We start from the raw sequence: 17,171 nt of genomic DNA on the forward strand, positions 1-17,171 counted from the left end.
GACCAGCCTGGCCAACATGGTGAAACCCCTTCTCTACTAAAAATACAAAAATTAGCTGGGCGTGGTGGCAGGTGCCTGTAATCCCAGCTACTTGGGAGGCTGAGACATGAGAATCACTTGAACCTGGGAGGTGGAGGTTACAGTGAGTTGAGGAGTTGAGATCATGCCCTTGCACTCCAGCCTGGGGGATAGGGCGTGACTCTGTCTCCAAAAATAATAATAATAATAATAATAATAATAATAATAATATTTATTGAGCACTTAAAAAATGCTTGTCAGGCTCTGTGATACATGTTTTAGATGCATTACCCTATCTGAACCTCACTACAACCCTCTGAGGAAGATGTTATTATGGTACCCATTTTAAAGATGAGGAAACTAAGGCACAGAGAGGTTAAATAACTTGTCCAGGGATATACAGCTAGGAAGTGATGAAGGTGGGGTGTAAAGCTGGGCAGTTGCCGGGCGTGGTGGCTCATGCCTGTAATCCCAGCACTTTGGGAGGCCGAGGCGGGTGGATCACCTGAGGTCAGGAGTTCGAGACCAGCCTGACAAACATGGAGAAACCCTGTCTCTACTAAAAAAATACAAAATTAGCCAGGCATGGTGGTGCATGCCTGTAATCCTAGCTACTTGGGAGGCTGAGGCAGGAGAATCGCTTGAGCTGAGGAAGTGGAGGTTGCTGTGAGCTGAGATCGTGCCATTGCACTCCAGCCTGGGCAACAAGAGTGAAACTCAGTCTCAAAAAAAAAAAAAAAAGCTGGGCAGTTTCCCTTCAGAGCTTGTACCTGAAGCCACCATGTTCTGCTGTTTCCCGTAAGAAACCCCAAATAATAAAGGTCTGCTCTTATGCACCCCCATGGCCACCCTTCATCCCTGTCCCCCCAAACCTCCCCGCTTACTGATCTCCTGTAGCCTCCGCAGATGCACCATGTCCTCAGGGGCTGGGGGGCCGGGGCCCGGCGCTGAGCACAGGAAGAGGTGGTCACCACGAAGGAGGCCGAACCCTGACAGCCAGACACCAGGGGCCGGGGCTGTATGGGAGGGGGACCGCAGCCATAGGCGGCCCAGCCGCAGCAACCCAGGACCCAGCAGCTGGTGGCAGCTCAGCGGGGAGAACCACTGTAGAGGCAGGGGAGGACAGGAGAAAGGGGGATGGGGGAAGAGACAAGGAACAGGGGAGAGAAATGAGAGTGACCGGGGTAGGGAAAAGCAGAGAAAAACACAAAGAGAAAGCAGAAGAAAAACAGAAATGGAAAGGGATTGGAGAGAACAAAGGAGACAGCCAAGGAGGAGACATGAGATGGATGGAGAAAGACAGGAAAGAAATTCAATTCAATTCAGTTTGCTCTCCCCAACATAAAGAAGACCACTGTGTGGCAGCCTTGAGCCCTTAATTGAGGTGTGGGTGTAAGAAAGAATACTCATTCTTGTGCAGTGCTGTGATCATGGCTCACTGCAGCCTCAACCTCCCCCAACTCAGGTGATCTTCCCACCTCAACCTCCTGAGTAGCTGGGACTACAGGAGCATGCCATCACACCTGGCTATTTTACTTTTTTTGTAAAGATAGGGTTTTGCCATGTTGCTCAGGCTGGTCTCAAACGCCCACCTTGGCCTCCCAAAGTGCTGGGATTACAGACACGAGGCACTGCCCAAGCCAAAAAGGCATACTCATTCTTTATAGCCAAAAATGCTACACCTGAAGACTCATGATGCCCTGGGAAATCCCACCACCCTAGGGGGCTGGGGAGAAGCTTCATAGAGGAAAGGATGTTTGAGATTGACTGCAAAGCAGTGCTTCTCAAACTACCTGCGGTAAATTGCAGTAAAGGATCAGAGCTTTTTTTCCTTTTTCTTTCTTAAAGTCCCAAGCTATCACTAACCAATACCGTACTTTCTTTTTTTTTTTTTTTCTTTTTTTTTTCATTGAAATGGAGTTTCGCTCCTCTCTCCCAGGGTGGAGTGGCATGATCTCGGCTCACTGCAACCTCCACCTCCCGGGTTCAAACTCCTGACCTCAGGTGATCTGCCTGCCTCAGCCTCCCAAAGTGTTGATATTACAGGCATGAGCCACCACGCCCGGCCAATACTGTATTTTCATTAAAAATAATAAAAATGGCCAGGCACGGTGGCTCAAGCCTGTAATCCCAGCACTTTTGGAGGCCGAGGCAGGCGGATCACCTGAGGTCAGGAGTTCGAGACCAGCCTGACCAACACGGTGAAACCCCATCTCTACCAAAAATACAAAAATTAGCTGGCCATGGTCATGTGCACCTATAGTCCCAGCTACTCAGGAGGCTGAGGCATGAGAATTGCTTGAACCCGGGAGGCGGAGGTTGCAGTGAGCCGAGATCTCGTCACTGCACTCCAGCCTGGGAGACAAGAGCGAAACTCCATCTCAAAAAGAAAATAATAATAATAATAATAATACAAGTGAATTGCTAGAAAATCTGGATGAAAAAACGAAGAATACAACCCGACCCGCTTTTTTTTTTTAGACGGGCCTCACTTACCTAGGCTGAAGGGCAGTGGCATGATCACAGCTCACTGTAGGCTCAACTTCCAGGGCTCAAGCAATCCTCCCAACTCAGCCTCCCCAGTAGCTGGGACTACAGGTGAGCACCATCATGCTTAGCTAATTCTTTTATTTTTTGTAGAGACGGGGTCCCAGGCTCCTCTCAAACTCCTGGGCTCAAGCAATCCTCCCGCCTCAGCCTCCCAAAGTGCTGGGATTTGCAAGTGTGAGCCACCACGCCTGGCCCAAGCCCTTTTTTAAAAATAATTAGATTCAACACATAAAATTACTGTCAAATTGCTATAAAATATTCTAAATGCTTACTCTCAAGTTCTGTGCTTATCCTGTCATGGACCATAACACATAGTCCAGGGGCTAGTGTGGTGTGACAGTCTTCACAGCACCCTCCGGGTAGCACTGCCTTAAAGGATAGCTTTTTGGAAATGTAGATAATAATGAGAGGAGACTTAAACCTGGTTGGGAGGGCCACGACAGAGCCTTGAAAAGATATAGAGACAATGTGTTAGTGTGAGGAGTTGTAGGCGGCCTGGGAGAAGGTGGTCAAAAGCCAGAGCAGTGGAGCATTTCCCATACAGGAGTGCCAGATGCTGCAGAGATGACCTGGTGAGGCTGGGAGGCAGCCTTAGCCCTTGGAAATGAGAAGGCACTGGTGACCTGCTGGGTAGCAGTTCAGAAGGGCATGGGCAGAGGAGGGCAGCTGCAAGGGGTCAAAGGGGAACTGCAGGCTGCACACGACTTTCTGACGCATTGTCAGGAGGGAAAGGAAGGCACCAGGGTGAAAAGTTGAAGATGGAACAGATCTTAGGGAAAAACTGTCTTAGGATGGGAGAGATTGTCGTCATCATTGTCATCATCACTACCATCATTATTATTTCAACGCCCACATACTGAGGGCTTGCTGTGTGTGGGCCTCACATGTCATTTAATCCTCAACCCTAGGGGGTGCGTCTTTTACGCCCACTCTACAGATGTGGAAAAGCTCACAAGGCTAAGAGTTGTGAGACTCCAATCCCAGGATGTCTGACTCCAGGGCCTGAACTTTCAGTTCTGGCAATGGCATACAGGAGGGAGATACTGGCTTATCTAAGAATGGACAAGCTGGGAAATATGAAGGTAGCTTTGCCTCTGGGCTTGCTGGAAAACTGGAGCAGAGGGTAGGTAGTGGGAATCAGAGCCAGCTTCTTCGTGGGAGGAGGCATTGGCACAGCGAGGTTTGGGCCATGAGCTTTGCAGACAGAGGCCTGAATTTTAGTCCTGTGCTCTGCTGCCTCCTAGCTCCGTGACCTTGACCAAGTGAATTCGTAAACTCTAAAACTTAGTTTCCTTATATGTAAAACCTTACCTCTGAGGGTGGTTGTGAAAATTAAATGAGATATCGAGAGGGCAGTGCTTAACACAGGGCCTGGCACAGAATATGTGCTCAGTCACCCTTAGCTGTTAGTGGAAGAAGTGGCTGTAGAAATAAGAGAGAAGATGGGAGCACGTGGGGACAAGGAAAGCACGAGTTGCTGCAGAGGGCGCTCTCCTGTCTCACCTTGCCCACAGCACTAGTCCAGGCCTCCAGACTGTCAGCTCCATCTGTGCCAAAATGCTGGATCCTCCCCCCAGTGAGGATGAGCTCAAAGGAAAAGGGGAACCTGGAAAGAAGATGAGGTCAGGGAGGAGAATCGGACCAATGAGGGGGCTGTCAGGCTGGAGGTTGGGAAGAGAAAAGGGGAAGCTCAGTGAGCACAGGAGGGCTAATACCTGTCAAGGTCACCTGGGTCAGTGGGTGGGGGGCTCACACCCAGACATACAATATCCTGGGGCTGTATGAGGCTGAGGGGTTCAGGGCTGTTTTCTGATGCAAACATTTCCAGAGCTGCTCCCAGCACACACCATAGGCGGGGGGGAGCTAAGGAGAAGGGAGATAGTCAGGGGTAGCAGACCTCTGCCCCCACTGTCATAGTTCCCATTTACCAGATATTTATTCTGTGTCAAGCCCTTTGCCCATATATGATCCCATGAAATCTTCACAGTAACCCTATGAGGTGTTATACTCAGTCCTGTTTTGCAGATGGGGAAACTGAGGGTCAGTTTCAGTAGCTCGCCCAAGACACATAGGTAGGAAGTAGCAGAGCTGGGATTTGACCCAGACAGTCTGACTTCAGAACAGATGCTCTTAACTATCACTCAATGCTGCCACCTGGCATGGTCTCTCTCTCATCCCCAGGACCCCAACCTATTCCCAGGCATGGCCCTACTTTCCCATCCCAGCTCTCACCTCTTTGTCCCTCTGCAGTACACTCACACCCATCCACTTTCTGTCCCTGTATCCTCCCATCCCTTGGCTCCCCCTCACCATCCCGGCCCCTGCGAGGGGGTGAGGGTCCAGCTTTGTTGGTGACAGGACCACAGTACAGGAAGCCGCTGTAAGTAGCAGGCACCACCACCTCATTGTACACACCAGGGGAGGGGTCTGCAAGGGGAAGGGGAAGTAGTAAGGTCAACCAAGTGCAATGGGATCACCTGACCCCCTCTGGGGAAGGGATGAAATGGAGAAAGACAGTGGGACCTGACTCCACTGGCAGCACAGCCAAGTAGAGCCCAGTGGAGCTGGATCCCTCACTACCCAGATTGCAAAACAGAGAGGCAGGGGGTAACGAGACGGGGAGGCCTCTGGCCCAGCCCCTGCCCACTGCCTCTCCCCACCAGCCAGCCAACCAGGCTGTTAGCTCTGGGTGGGCACCTCAGGGCATGTGCCATCCTGTAAGGGTCTCAGCCCCACTGGCCTGACCAATGGAGATGAGTGTAACTAAGCTGATCACTTCTTTGAGAGATCAGACTGTCTCCAGGGAGACTAGCCCTGACCTATGGATTGGCCCTGTCTGGGGTGGACCAGCACTAGCACCTGGAACACCCAGACCCTCCCCAGCCATGACCATCATCAGCTATCGCATGACATCAGGAGATAGGCCCTGGAGGATCTGAGGATTTGGGAAACTGCCCAGGCTGGGCCACTGTGATCAGCTAATTGGGGCCCCTTGGAAGAAGTGAATCATAGGTTGGGTCTGAGAATTCCTGTGGGGGAGAGAGGAGGCACTTGGGGGATGACCTGGGGGCACGAGGCCAGGGCAGCTGCCATCAAGGGCTGGTGGAGACCAGGGCTCCTCGCCCTCGAAGGCCTCAACACAGAGGAGCTGGGTCATGTTCTTCAGCAGGTTAGGTCCTGCCACAGCTGCACACAGTGCCTGCAGGGAGGGAAGGGCCTCTGTCAGCCCCAAATCCCAAACAGAGCATTGGGGACAGTCGTATGATCACCCAAAACAGTCCCCACCACCCAAGTCTAGGCATTCCAACCCCAGAGAGTGTTTCCTGACCCCTCCTCCACCCCAGATCAGCCCTGCTCTGTCCCGCCTACCTGGAGAAGCTGGCTATGATCTGGGTACTGAGGGTGGGGCTTCCGGAAGAGACCCAGCCGGTACTTTCGGGAGATGAACTCACCCCGGAGGCCAGGGGTCGCATCTGGATGCAGTCCCTCACCTGGGGGTAGGGTCCCTGCCCAGAAGCGGTTGGCACGATCATTTCCCAGGACAATGAACAACTGTGGGATGACAAGGGGCAAAGGCAGGTGACAGGAACTCAAGAGTCCTCAGATGTTCCATTCCTGTCCCCAGGCTGGCCCAAGGCCTGCTTCTGGATGCTCCCTTCTACCCCTCCCTCTTTCTCCCTCTTCTGCCCCTCACCTGCACTATCTCATTACTCCAGACACTCGTGTCCAGCTTCAGGCTCTGCACCTTGGAGATCCCGGAACCCAGGGCCCGGTGCTGACCTGTTTGAGGGTGTGTGAGGGTGTGAGGGGCATGGTGCATGGGTACCCTGAGCCCTCTAGTCCCAGACCTCCTGTTCCCCACATAGGCTTGAGGCCAGTCCTCACCTGCACACTGCTTGCAGATGACCACCCCCAAATTGACAGCGGCCCAGTCTGGGCGGGAGGACCCACAGTCTGCACAATGCCGGTTGGCCCGATTAGACCAGATCTTCTCAGCCACCTCGTAGTCAGACAGGGTCTCGGTTACTGCTTCCTGCAGAGCGGCCGCCCAGCTCTGCCGAGCACCCCCAGACTCGGCTGTGAAGCTGAGGGGTTGACAGCCAGTCCATGGGCATGGACCTACCCACCATGTCCCATCCCCCTGGCCCTTGCTGCAGGAGCCACCACAGGCCACACCTGGGGCAGCCCAGACCCTTCTGACATCTTGACCCAGCTCACTGGACTACCATCCGTGCACACCCTCTGACGTCCTACTGAGGAGGCCTCCAGTCCTCTGCACCCTTGTGCCTCCCCCAAAAGTCCCCCAGCCTTGCCTCCCACTGGCCCAGGCCCCACCTGAAGCAGCGATGGGGTGTGAGCAGGTCGAAGCTTCGACTCTTGGTCTCCCGAACGCTGCAGCCCTGCAGTTCGATGAAGCAGATCCCGATGCCCAGAGAGAAGGCCTGGTGGGGTCAGGGGGTGGGCATCGTGAGGTGCCAGAAGAGACTAGTTCAGGCCCCTCAGCCCTCACCCGGCTCTCCTCACCTGCTCACTCTTGTACAGTGCCAGCTCTCCAGGGCTCAAGGCAGCAAACACCTTGGCCTTGTGTCCACGCAGCTCCAGCATGCCCGTGCGGAGGGGTCGGGGTGGCTGGGGGGGCCTGGGGTGGCCCAGGAGGCGCTGCTCCTTCAGACAGGACTGCAGTGTGGAGCACCACGTGTCCCGCTGAGCTGGTGGGGATGGAGAAGCAGGTCAGTGGCTATTGTGCACACAGCCTCCCTCCCTCCTGCCCTGACTCAGGGAGCTGTGGCCCTCACCCTCACTCTCTGTGCGGAACACGAACACCCTCTGGCCGGTGATGACCTGGAACTTGTTGTCCTTGCTGCTGCGGGTCATCTCAATGGCAGTCAAAGGTATCACACCCTTAGGGAAGGGGTCCTGCAGAGAGAGAGCTCAATGACCCACGAGGACAGGAACTGAACCATGTGTGCCAACCCCTGGGTCCTGCCCCAGATTTTATGAGATTGGCATTCAATCCACAAGCAGTGGGTACAGCTGCTAAGCCAGCTACTTTAAATGCTGACATCAGTTATGCAGTCACTGCCCCCCTACATACACCATGGACTTCCCTCCTTCCAATTCTGAGCCCCTCTCAGCCCTCCCTCTCCCTCATCTCCATGTCACATCTCCTAGCCCCTCACCTTGTCACTGCCAAAGTACATCAGACTCCTCCCGTTGAACTGCACAAAGCGTCTCTGGAAGACATAGTTTCTGAGGAAGGAAGAAGCCAAGATCACTGTTTGAGGTTGCATGGGGTTAGGGGGATCATAGGGTCTGGGGGCACTTTACCGTGCAACCACCTCCCAGCCTCTCTCTTCTCCCTCCCTTCCCCTCCCAGCACCCACCCCTGAGGGGAGAGCTTGTCTAGCCAGCCACTGAGCAGGGGCGTGGGGCGGTCTGCCGTGAAGGAAAAGCTGGCATAGGGTGAAATGAGGTCATCACTGGTCTCCTCTGTTTCCAGGGTGGGTGATGAGAGAGTGGAGTCTCCAGGTAGCTCAAGGCTGGCATAGCCAGCATCCTCCCGTGCCTCCAGATCCTGCCTGCTGAGCCTTGTGGGGGCCAAGACAGGGAGGGACACACATTAGACAAGTACCCTGGACACCCTTTGTACCTTCTCCATCCTACTCACATCACCTAAGAATAGAATGCCTAGCAGGTGCTGGATCTGCTTTTCTTTTCTTTTTTTCTTTCTTTCTTTTTTTTTTTTTTTTTTTGAGATGGAGCTTCACTCCTGTTGCTGAGGCTGGAGTGCAACGGTGCGATCTCGGCTCACCGCAACCTCCGCCTCTGGGGTTCAAGCGATTCTCCTGCCTCAGCCTCCTGAGTAGCTGGGATTACAAGAATACGCTACCACGCCCGGCTGATTTTGTATTTTTAGTAGAGATGGGGTTTCTCGATGTTGGTCAGGCTGGTCGAAAATTCCTGACATCAGGTGATTCACCCGCCTTGGCCTCCCAAAATGTTGGGATTACAGGCGTAAGCTACCACGCCCAGCCTCTTTTGAGACAGGGTGTCTCTCTCTCTCTGCTGCCTAGGCTGAGCACAGTGGTGCAATCATGGCTCACTGCAGCCTTGAACTTCTGGGCTCAAGGGATCCTCCCACCCTGAGTAGCTGGGACTACAGGCATGTGCTGGCCACCACACCTGGCTAATTTTTTAATTTTTATTTTTAGTAGAGATGAGGTCTCGCTATGTTGCCCAGGCTGGTCTCAAACTCCTGGGCTCAAGTGATCCTCCCACCTTGGCCTCCCAAATTGTTGGGGTTACAGGCGTGAGCCACTGTGCCCAGTCTGGATCTGCTTTTCAAACAGGGGAATAGGGAGGTTCAAAACCCTTAAGATTGGCATGGAGCTGCTTTCCTGAGCATACTTGGATTTTTTATTGGGAAAATTTCAGTCCATCTTCTGTGCCATTAATATGACTCGGATGGAAAAGACGGGGAAGGGCTGTGTAGATGGCTGCCTGTCATGGTTGCCCATGGCTAATCAATATGTCTTGACTCTTTCTCCAAAACGTTCTTGAACTCTCCCTGGACCAAGCACCAAGTTCCTATCAACTCTCACCAGGGTGATACAAATTCCCTAACTGGTCACCTGCTTTCATTCTTGCCCTCCCTCCCACACTCATTCTCCCACAGGCACCAAAGTGCTCTTTTACAAATGCAGATGAGACCATTTTACTCCCTTGCAGGAAGCCTTTAATAATGTCCCATTTGCACTTTGGTTAAACCCAAATTCCAATGGGCTGCAAGAACTTGTACACTAAGGCCCACAGACACTCCCCTGACTGCATCCTGTGTTGCCCTGGCCCTTGCTTACAGACACATTCTCCTCCGTGTTTCAGAGCCTTTGCACACACTCTTCCCTCTACCTAGAACTTGCCTCCTTCCATGCTTCCCTGGGCTGCTTTTTTCTCATCCTTCAGGTCTCTGCTTATGTCATCTTCTCAGAGAGGCCTCCCTTAACTAATCTGAGTAGATTCCTCTATTATTCTCTATCACTTTCCAGGGGTTCTCAACCTCAACAGCACAAAATAACTTGGGAAACATTAAAAAATATCAGTACATGGGCTCCACACCAGACACTTAAATGCGAATCTCTGGGAGAGGGCCCAGGCACTTGTAGTTTTAAAAGTTCCCCAGCTAACGCTGAGAACCGCTACTGCAGCCTGTTTCCTACTTCACTGAGAAATTGAAGTAATCAGATAAGAACCCCCACAGACTCCCAGTGCCATGTTTACCCAACTTCACGCACATATTCTGCCTTCCTCCTGTGACTATAATAAACACCCGTGTCTAAAGCCAGACCCTCCTCTGTGCACTTAAGCCTATTGCTCTCACCCACACAATCACTCCAGACATCCCTCACTCTCCTCTCCCGTACATAACTGTCCCTCCCTACCAGATCATTCCTATTCACCTACAAACCTACATAACATTGCATCCAGTAAAAACTCTTCTTGGACGGGTACGGTGGCTCACGCCTGTAATCCCAGCACTTTGGGAGGCCGAGGCAGGCGGATCACGAGATCAAGAGATCGAGACCATCCTGGCTAACATGGTGAAAAACCCTGTCTCTACTAAAAGTACAAAAATTAGCTGGGCGTGGTGGCACATGCCTGTAGTCCCAGCTACTCAGGAGGCTGAGGCAGGAGAATCACTTGAACCCAGAAGGCAGAGGTTGCGGTGAGCCGAGATCATGCCACTGCACTCCAACCTGGGCCACAGAGCAAGACTCCGTCTCAAAAACAACAACATAAAAACTCTTTTCTTGACTCTACTTCCCCTAGCAACAATCATTCCAACTCTCTGCTCTTCTTTGCGGAAAAATTCCTCAAAAGACACTGTCTATACTTTTCTATTCTCTCTTAAAACCCACTCTGACTGGGCTTTCACCCCATCACTCTGAGACTGTACTTGTCAAGATCCCCAGTGACCTCCAATTCCAAGGGTCAATTCTAAGTCCCATCATACACAGTAGCAGACCCCTCAGAAAGCGTAGGACACAGTTGGCCTCTCCCTTCTTCTCCTCCATTTTCTTCACTTTGCTCCTATGACATCATATTCTCCTGGCCTTTTATTTGCTGTCTATTTCTCTTCTGTCCATTTTGTAGATTCTTCCTCTTCTCCCAAACCTCTAGATATGGGAGTGCATGAGGGCTTTGATCTTGGTCCTCTTCTCTATCTGCACTCGCTCACAGCTCTATGCACCCATCTAAGCGCTGACAACTCCCAAGTTTAGGTCTCTAGCTCTGACCTCTCCCCAGACTCTAGACTTGTCTACCTGGTGGTCTATTTTTCACTTCTTCTTGGAGGTATAACTTACACCTCAAATTCAACACTTCCAGAACTGCACTCCTAATCTACCCTCACCTCCCACCTGCCTTAACACAGTCTTTCCCATCTCAGACCGTGGCGGCTCCAGGAACTTTCCGGTGCTCGGGACAGTGCTATCCAGCAGAAGTCAATGCGAACCAAATATGTAATTTTAAACTTTTCAGTAGCCATGTTTAAAAAAATTAAAAGAAACAGGTGAAATTAATTTTAATAATATATTTTATTTAACCCAATATATCCTAAACATTAACATTTTAGTATGTAATCAACATGAAAATGACTATTTTTACTACATAAAAGTTCTGTAATCAACATAAAATATAAACATAATTTATGTTTATATTTATTATATTCATCCAGTATTGCTTTTTCTCATATTAAGTCTTTGAAATCTAGCAGGTGTTTTACATTTATTGTGCATCTCAATGGAGACTAGCCACATTTCATAGGCCCAGTAGTCACGTGTGGCTAATGGCTACCATACTGGTCAGCACCAGCTCAGACGGAAGCCCTCAAGGTCATTCTTGACTGCTCTTTTTTTCTCACACCCCAAGTTAATCTGACAGTTTGCCTTCAAAATAAAGCCACTTGTCATCATCTCCGCTACTATCACTGTACTCTGAGGTCTCTCACCTACATTACTACAAAAACCTCCCCACTGGTCTCTCTGCCTCTCCTTTTGCCCGCTACAGACCACTCCCAACACAGCAACCAGGGGGATCCCTTTATAAAGTCAAAACCCCTCAATGGCTTCCTATTTCACTTAGAGTAAAAGCCAAAGTCCCTACAAGCTCCTGCCTTATCTGGCCTCTTGTTTTTGTTTTGTTGGTTTAAAAAAAAAAAAAAAAAACCAGGGTCTCACTCTGTTGTCTAGGCTGGAGGGCAGTGACATGATCTTGATTTACTGCAACCTCCACCTCCCTGGTTCAGGTGATTCTCCTGCTTCAGCCTCTCTAGTAGCTGGGACTACAGGTATGCGCCACCACTCCCAGCTATTTTTCCTTTTTTTTTTTTTTTTTTGAGACAGAGTCTCACTCTGTTGCCCAGGCTGGAGTGCAGTGGCATGACCTTGGCTCACTGCATGCTCCACCTCCCGGGTTCCCACCATTCTCCTGCCTCAGCCTCCTGAGTAGCTGGGACTACAAGTGCCCACCACCACACCTGGCTATTTTTTTGTATTTTTAGTAGAGACGAGGTTTACCATGTTGGCTAGGCTGCTCTCGAACTCCTGACCTCAGGTGATCCGCCCACCTTGGCCTCCCAAAGTGCTGGGATTACAGGCATGAGCCACTGTGTCCGGCCCTTATCTAGCCTCTTTCACCTCTCTGACTTCATCTCCTGCCATTCCTCCCACCATGGCCCACCTGCCCCAGCCAAGATGCCCTGGCCTCCTCACTGCTCCTGGATCCCCTTGGGCATACACCCGCCTTGAGGCCTCTGTTCCAGTCACTCGCCCTACCTAGGGCACTCTTCCCCCAGTTATCTTCATGGCTAACTCCTTCACCTCCTTTCCTTCAAGTTTTTGATCAAATGCCATCTTCTTAACGCTCTGCTAACTGTAAATGAAAAATTGCAGTGCCCCCAGCCAACCTCCCAGCCCTCTTACCCTGCTCTATTTTTTCCATGGCACTTAATACCTTTTAAACATTCTATAATATTTAATGTATTATGTTTATTGTTAATGGACTACCTCCCCACAAGGGCAGGGATTTCTGTGTACACTAATCTATCCCAAGCATCTACATCTCGTATATGATAGTTGTTCAATAAATATTTGTTGAATGAAAAAACGAAAAGCACTTCTCCTAGTTGGGCATGGTGGCTCACGCCTGTAATGCCAGCACTTTGGGAGGCCAAGGCGGGAGGATCACCTAAGGTCAGGAGTTCGAGACCAGCCTGGCCAACATGGAGAAACTCCATCTCTACTAAAAACACAAAAATTAGCCGGGCATGGTGGCATGCACCTGTAATCCCAGCTACTCAGGAGCCTGAGACAGGATAATTGTTTAAACCCAGGAGGCGGAGGTTGCAGTGAGCCAATTGTGCCATTGCACTCCAATCTGGGCAACAGAGCAAGACTCCATCTCAAAAGAAAAAAAAAAGAAAAGAAAGAAAGAAAAGCACTTCTCCCAATTTTCCATTATACGACCATTCGTTTGTCTACTTGTTTTATTCCCAGTCTGTCCCACTGAGTCACAAGTTGCTTGAGGGTGGCACTGGGTCTGTGATACTCATCCTGTATCTTGAGTGCCTGGCTGGTGAATACTCAATGCATGTTTGTTGAATAACTGGATACACGGCCACCACCGACTCACCTGCTCCTCCCTCCCACCACTTCCCTGTTTAGTACTCACCTGTGTTCAGCCCTGTCCTGACAAACACCTCTGCCCTCTCTTCTGTCGGGGGCCCCTGGAGTCCCCACAGGTTGGACACCATAGTACAGACAACCAGGATCCATTATGTGCACTGGCAGGAGGAGAGGGGAACGCACAGGGAAGAGGAGATTGCTGGGAGTGTATGAGGTCCTGAGGGCACTATCCCTCTCCCCCAACCCATGATAATCCAGTTACCTGTGCCTGCTGTGGGCCTGAGGGCAGGGGTGGGGGCAGTGGTTTGGGAGCTGTCTGGGGCCCTGAAGGGAAAGGTCTATTGGTTACTTAGGGAGAGAGGAGGAAGAACAAGCCTTCATGCCCTGCTCCCCGCCTCCGCCTCTGTCCAATTCATGCTCTCCTCCCCACTCCCCCCAGCATCAGTCCCTAGGGAGCCAACCCCACTCACTTTTCCTGAGCTGCCTGTGCCCTGCCTCTTAGGTCCAGGCCGAAGTAGATGGAATTAGGCATCATCTCCACAGTATTTAGGGCTGAAGACTGCTCAGTGGAGGAAGTGGGGAGAGGAGGCGGCCTTGGGCTGGGCTCTGGGCTCCTGGACACTCCTGGTTCCCCGAGGACTGGGCTCAGCCCAGGTCTCTGAGTGGTGGCAGGGCCACTGAGTCCACCAAACACGGTCCTGGGCTTTGGCACGGGTTTAGGGGGCTGGATTTGGGGAGCTGGGCTGGAGGATGGTTCCATGGCACTATCTGATTTGGGATCCAGGGAGCCCTCTTCGGTGCCTGTCTGCAGCAGGCGCAGAATGCGTTTCCGGTGCCCTGTGGCGCTGATGCCCAACTGCTTCAGCTCCTCGTGGCCCAGGCCCCGGGCTGCACCTGCTGTAGCCAGGCCATGCCGTCGGAACGTGTCTGCATACTGCTCCAGGTGCACCGTGGCCAGCCACACAGAGATGTCCAGGTCCTGAGGGGCAGCCATGGGGGCTCAGGCCATTGCTGGGGGGAGGGGCAGGGTGAAGGGAGGGCTCAGGCTGAGAATCCCCCTCCCTGCCCCAAGGTCTGAGGCCTGGACAGTGAGCACCAGCCTTCAATCTTCCTCCAAAGAAAGATGCTGACAGGCCTGCGATCTGGAAGCAGATCCATCCCAGAACAACAGCAATGGCTCTCTACTTAGGGAAGGGACTTCATTTGAAGTTAAGGAAACCGAGGCCCAGAGAGGGGAAGGGGCTTGCCCCAGGTTCACAGCAAGTCAGTGCTAGAGTTGGCCCCTCAGCTCCTGCCCACCCTGGGTCTGGGTCAAAGCTCTGCCCCTGCCTGACTGCACATCCAACTGAATAAGCATGGGACAAGATGCTAGAATGCTGTGGGGCAGAGTGGGATTGGGAGATGCAGAAGAGGGGCCAATGATGTGGCCAGATCAGCTGTAGACTAAGGTGGGGAGAGGGGCAGCCTAGGTAGGAGGAAGGAGGTGCACACCCCGCTCCCTCTTGTTTCCAGAGCCGAGGTATACAGGCCTGCCATCCTAATCCTGGTTGTTCCCAGTCCCTCCTCCCCTTCCACCTATTGTCTCTGCTCAGACTTCCTTCCTGTCCCTCCAGCCCTGGCCGCCTCCACATCCTGCCTGCCTTGGTCAGGCTGCCCTGAGAGCCCTAACCAGTCCTAATGTGTGGGGTCCCGGCCCTGGGTGGAGGCTAATTGAAGAATAAGGATGGGGGCGGAGAACCAGGCCAGAGAGATGAGGGACCAGAGGTCAGGGGTACTCCAGAGGTACCCACTGGCAGCATGTTCACATGCTGTTCACATGTGTGTGCACATGCCCTGTAGCAGTTCAGCAGTGTGAAATGCCAACCCCTCACCTCTGCTTTCTCCAAGCCTTCCTTTTCTGAGCTTGCCTTTTCCCTGCCCATTCCCTTGGGCTCAGGTCTCTGCTCTGTCCCCCTTCTGCCAGCCTGACCCTGACCCCAGTCTATTTCATAGACCTGTCTCTAATTCTGTGGCCCCTGAGTTTTATCTCTGCCTTATCCCTGTCCCTGCCCCACTCCATCTCAACCTCTCAATCCTTCTTTGTCCCTCTCCTTGTCCCACCCTGTTTTGCTCTCTGTCATTAAGCTTGTCCCTGACTCAGTCTCCAATTCTAACCAGATCTTGAGTTGTATCTGTGTCTCTGTCTGCCTCTGAGCCTGGGTTTCTGTCTTCCTCCTCGGCCTAGGCTCTCTCCCTGTTGCTCTTATGCTCTGTCGGTGACCAGGACGCCCTCTCCGTCTCAGCATCAGTGTGGGCCTCCTTCTGCCTCTCTCCAGCTGGGCCTCATTCCCAAGCCAGGGCCCGCGTGCTGACCCTCGGGCCCTGACTCAGGACCTGGTTTCCCGGTGACTCAGGCCGGGCTCCAGAGCACGGGACTGGGAGCCGAGGTACTCGCGGAACAGGAGCGGCGGGGGCGGGGCGGGCAGTGGCAGGCAGCGCAGGCTGCGACGAGGGAGGGGGCGAGGAGGGATGATGGGGCAGAGGCCGGGCAGCAGGAGGGAGGGGCGGGTCGTGGCGGGGAGGGGGACGGCCGCCGGCGCCGAGGGGACCCTGGGAGCCCACGAAGGCCCTCGAGAAGGTGATGGGGAGGAGTCTGGGAAGCAGGGACCCGGGGGGCACGGGGGTCCTCACCTCACTACGCGGCCGCCGTCCGCTCGCGGGTGCCCGCCGCGCGTCCGAGGCTCCAGGTCCCGCCGCGCCGGCCCCGCCTCCCTCTGCCCTCCCTCGACGGGCCCAGCCCCGCCCCGCCCGGCCGGTTCCCTCCGCGGGGCCCCGGCCACTCCTTGTGCAAGCGCAGGCCTCCAAAGGGTTTGGGCTCCTTGCCCAACCGCCGCGCTTATCTCCGAGTCTGCCCCCAGTGTGCCCTCTCGCAGGCCGAGAAAGGACCAGAACACGTTGGGACCAAGACAACCTCAGGGAGAGGGACAAAGAGGCAGAGACCGGGACGGAGATTGGGACGGAGGTAGAAACTGAGAAAGGGAGAGTGCCAGGGAAGGTTTTGCATCCTCTCCGCTGCACCCGTGCCCTCCAGTCCTGCCAAAAGTGAGGAGGAAAGGTCGAACCATAAGCCCTCAGGGCACCTCTCCTACGCCCAGCAGGGTGCTGGACCCTGGCAACCAGTTTAGTGGGGGGACAGAAGCTGGACATCCAGAATTCATGGGGAGCCACAACCTTCCAAGCTGCCCAGAGACTTGGCCTGGGCAACAAGCGCAGAGGCCCAGCAGAGGGGTCCCCGTCTGTTTCTCCCCACTTCCATTCCTAAGGGCCTGGCCTAGGTTCCTCCGAGGGATGAAGGTCCGCAAGGCAGCATCCCTACATCCAAACCAAGGTTTGGGGCTGCCTTTTTGGGACAGGCTGACGCCCTGCAAGCGCAGTGACCAAGCAAGCAGCTGTTTCATTCGTGGGAGAAGCCACCCCTTTTCCCCACTCTCCCACCCTAAAATTTCAGGGGGATGCCGAGGACACCTGAGGAGGAATGGCTCCTCTCTCCTTCCCTAGTGTCCTTCCCTAGTCTTGCCGGAACCCCAGTCCTGGAGCCTGTCTCCCAGGGGCGGAGGCAGTTCCCTCTCTGAGCAGGGCCAGTGTTTGGCTGTGTGTGTGTGTGTGTGTGTGTGTGTGTGTATGTGTGTGTCTGTGTGTGTGTGTTGGGGGGGGGGGCGCTGGCCGGCTGTGTTTTCCTGTTTGTATGAGAGGAAGTTGGCTGTGAGTCAGCAGACACAGGAACTGTCAGTAGCTAGGGGAAGACCCCTGCCTCAGGGGAGTGGGAGGAAGCGGTTCCCACCTCTTCCAGCTGCCCCAGCTAGGGGAGGGACTGTCATCTTCAGCCTCCTGGAGCCCCACTTTCCTGACCTTCCCTTTGAGAAAGAGAATGATAGTAATAAT

General features: G+C 53.3%; 1 protein-coding gene across 10 annotated transcripts in view; it reads right to left on the bottom strand.

Annotated features, from left to right (window-relative positions):
* ARAP3 (ArfGAP with RhoGAP domain, ankyrin repeat and PH domain 3) overlaps positions 1 to 16,012 on the bottom strand; it is a 28,437-nt gene extending 12,425 nt beyond the window's left edge. For 4 of the 10 annotated variants that reach the window (XM_031666500.1, XM_021939813.2, XM_021939812.2 and 1 more), the window contains exons 1-17: positions 15,921 to 16,012; positions 13,721 to 14,261; positions 13,513 to 13,574; positions 13,297 to 13,408; positions 7,953 to 8,156; positions 7,749 to 7,818; positions 7,365 to 7,485; positions 7,093 to 7,277; positions 6,904 to 7,010; positions 6,454 to 6,653; positions 6,263 to 6,348; positions 5,938 to 6,120; positions 5,632 to 5,767; positions 4,879 to 4,995; positions 4,284 to 4,431; positions 4,072 to 4,174; positions 903 to 1,122 (exon numbers count right to left, since the gene is read on the bottom strand). In XM_031666500.1, the coding sequence (XP_031522360.1) occupies positions 903 to 1,122; positions 4,072 to 4,174; positions 4,284 to 4,431; positions 4,879 to 4,995; positions 5,632 to 5,767; positions 5,938 to 6,120; positions 6,263 to 6,348; positions 6,454 to 6,653; positions 6,904 to 7,010; positions 7,093 to 7,277; positions 7,365 to 7,485; positions 7,749 to 7,818; positions 7,953 to 8,156; positions 13,297 to 13,408; positions 13,513 to 13,574; positions 13,721 to 14,244 (2,578 nt within the window). In that variant the 5' untranslated portion in view covers positions 14,245 to 14,261; positions 15,921 to 16,012. Of the gene's footprint in view, positions 1 to 902; positions 1,123 to 4,071; positions 4,175 to 4,283; positions 4,432 to 4,878; positions 4,996 to 5,631; positions 5,768 to 5,937; positions 6,121 to 6,262; positions 6,349 to 6,453; positions 6,654 to 6,903; positions 7,011 to 7,092; positions 7,278 to 7,364; positions 7,486 to 7,748; positions 7,819 to 7,952; positions 8,157 to 13,296; positions 13,409 to 13,512; positions 13,575 to 13,720; positions 15,899 to 15,920 lie in introns of those variants that run through there. The other 6 variants (XM_009209270.3, XM_021939810.2, XM_021939814.2 and 3 more) reach the window with 6 other exon arrangements.
* Positions 16,013 to 17,171: the final 1,159 nt, after the last annotated feature.

The sequence above is a fragment of the Papio anubis genome, chromosome 5 (assembly GCF_008728515.1).
Source record: "Papio anubis isolate 15944 chromosome 5, Panubis1.0, whole genome shotgun sequence".
NCBI classification, from domain to species: Eukaryota; Metazoa; Chordata; class Mammalia; order Primates; family Cercopithecidae; genus Papio; species Papio anubis.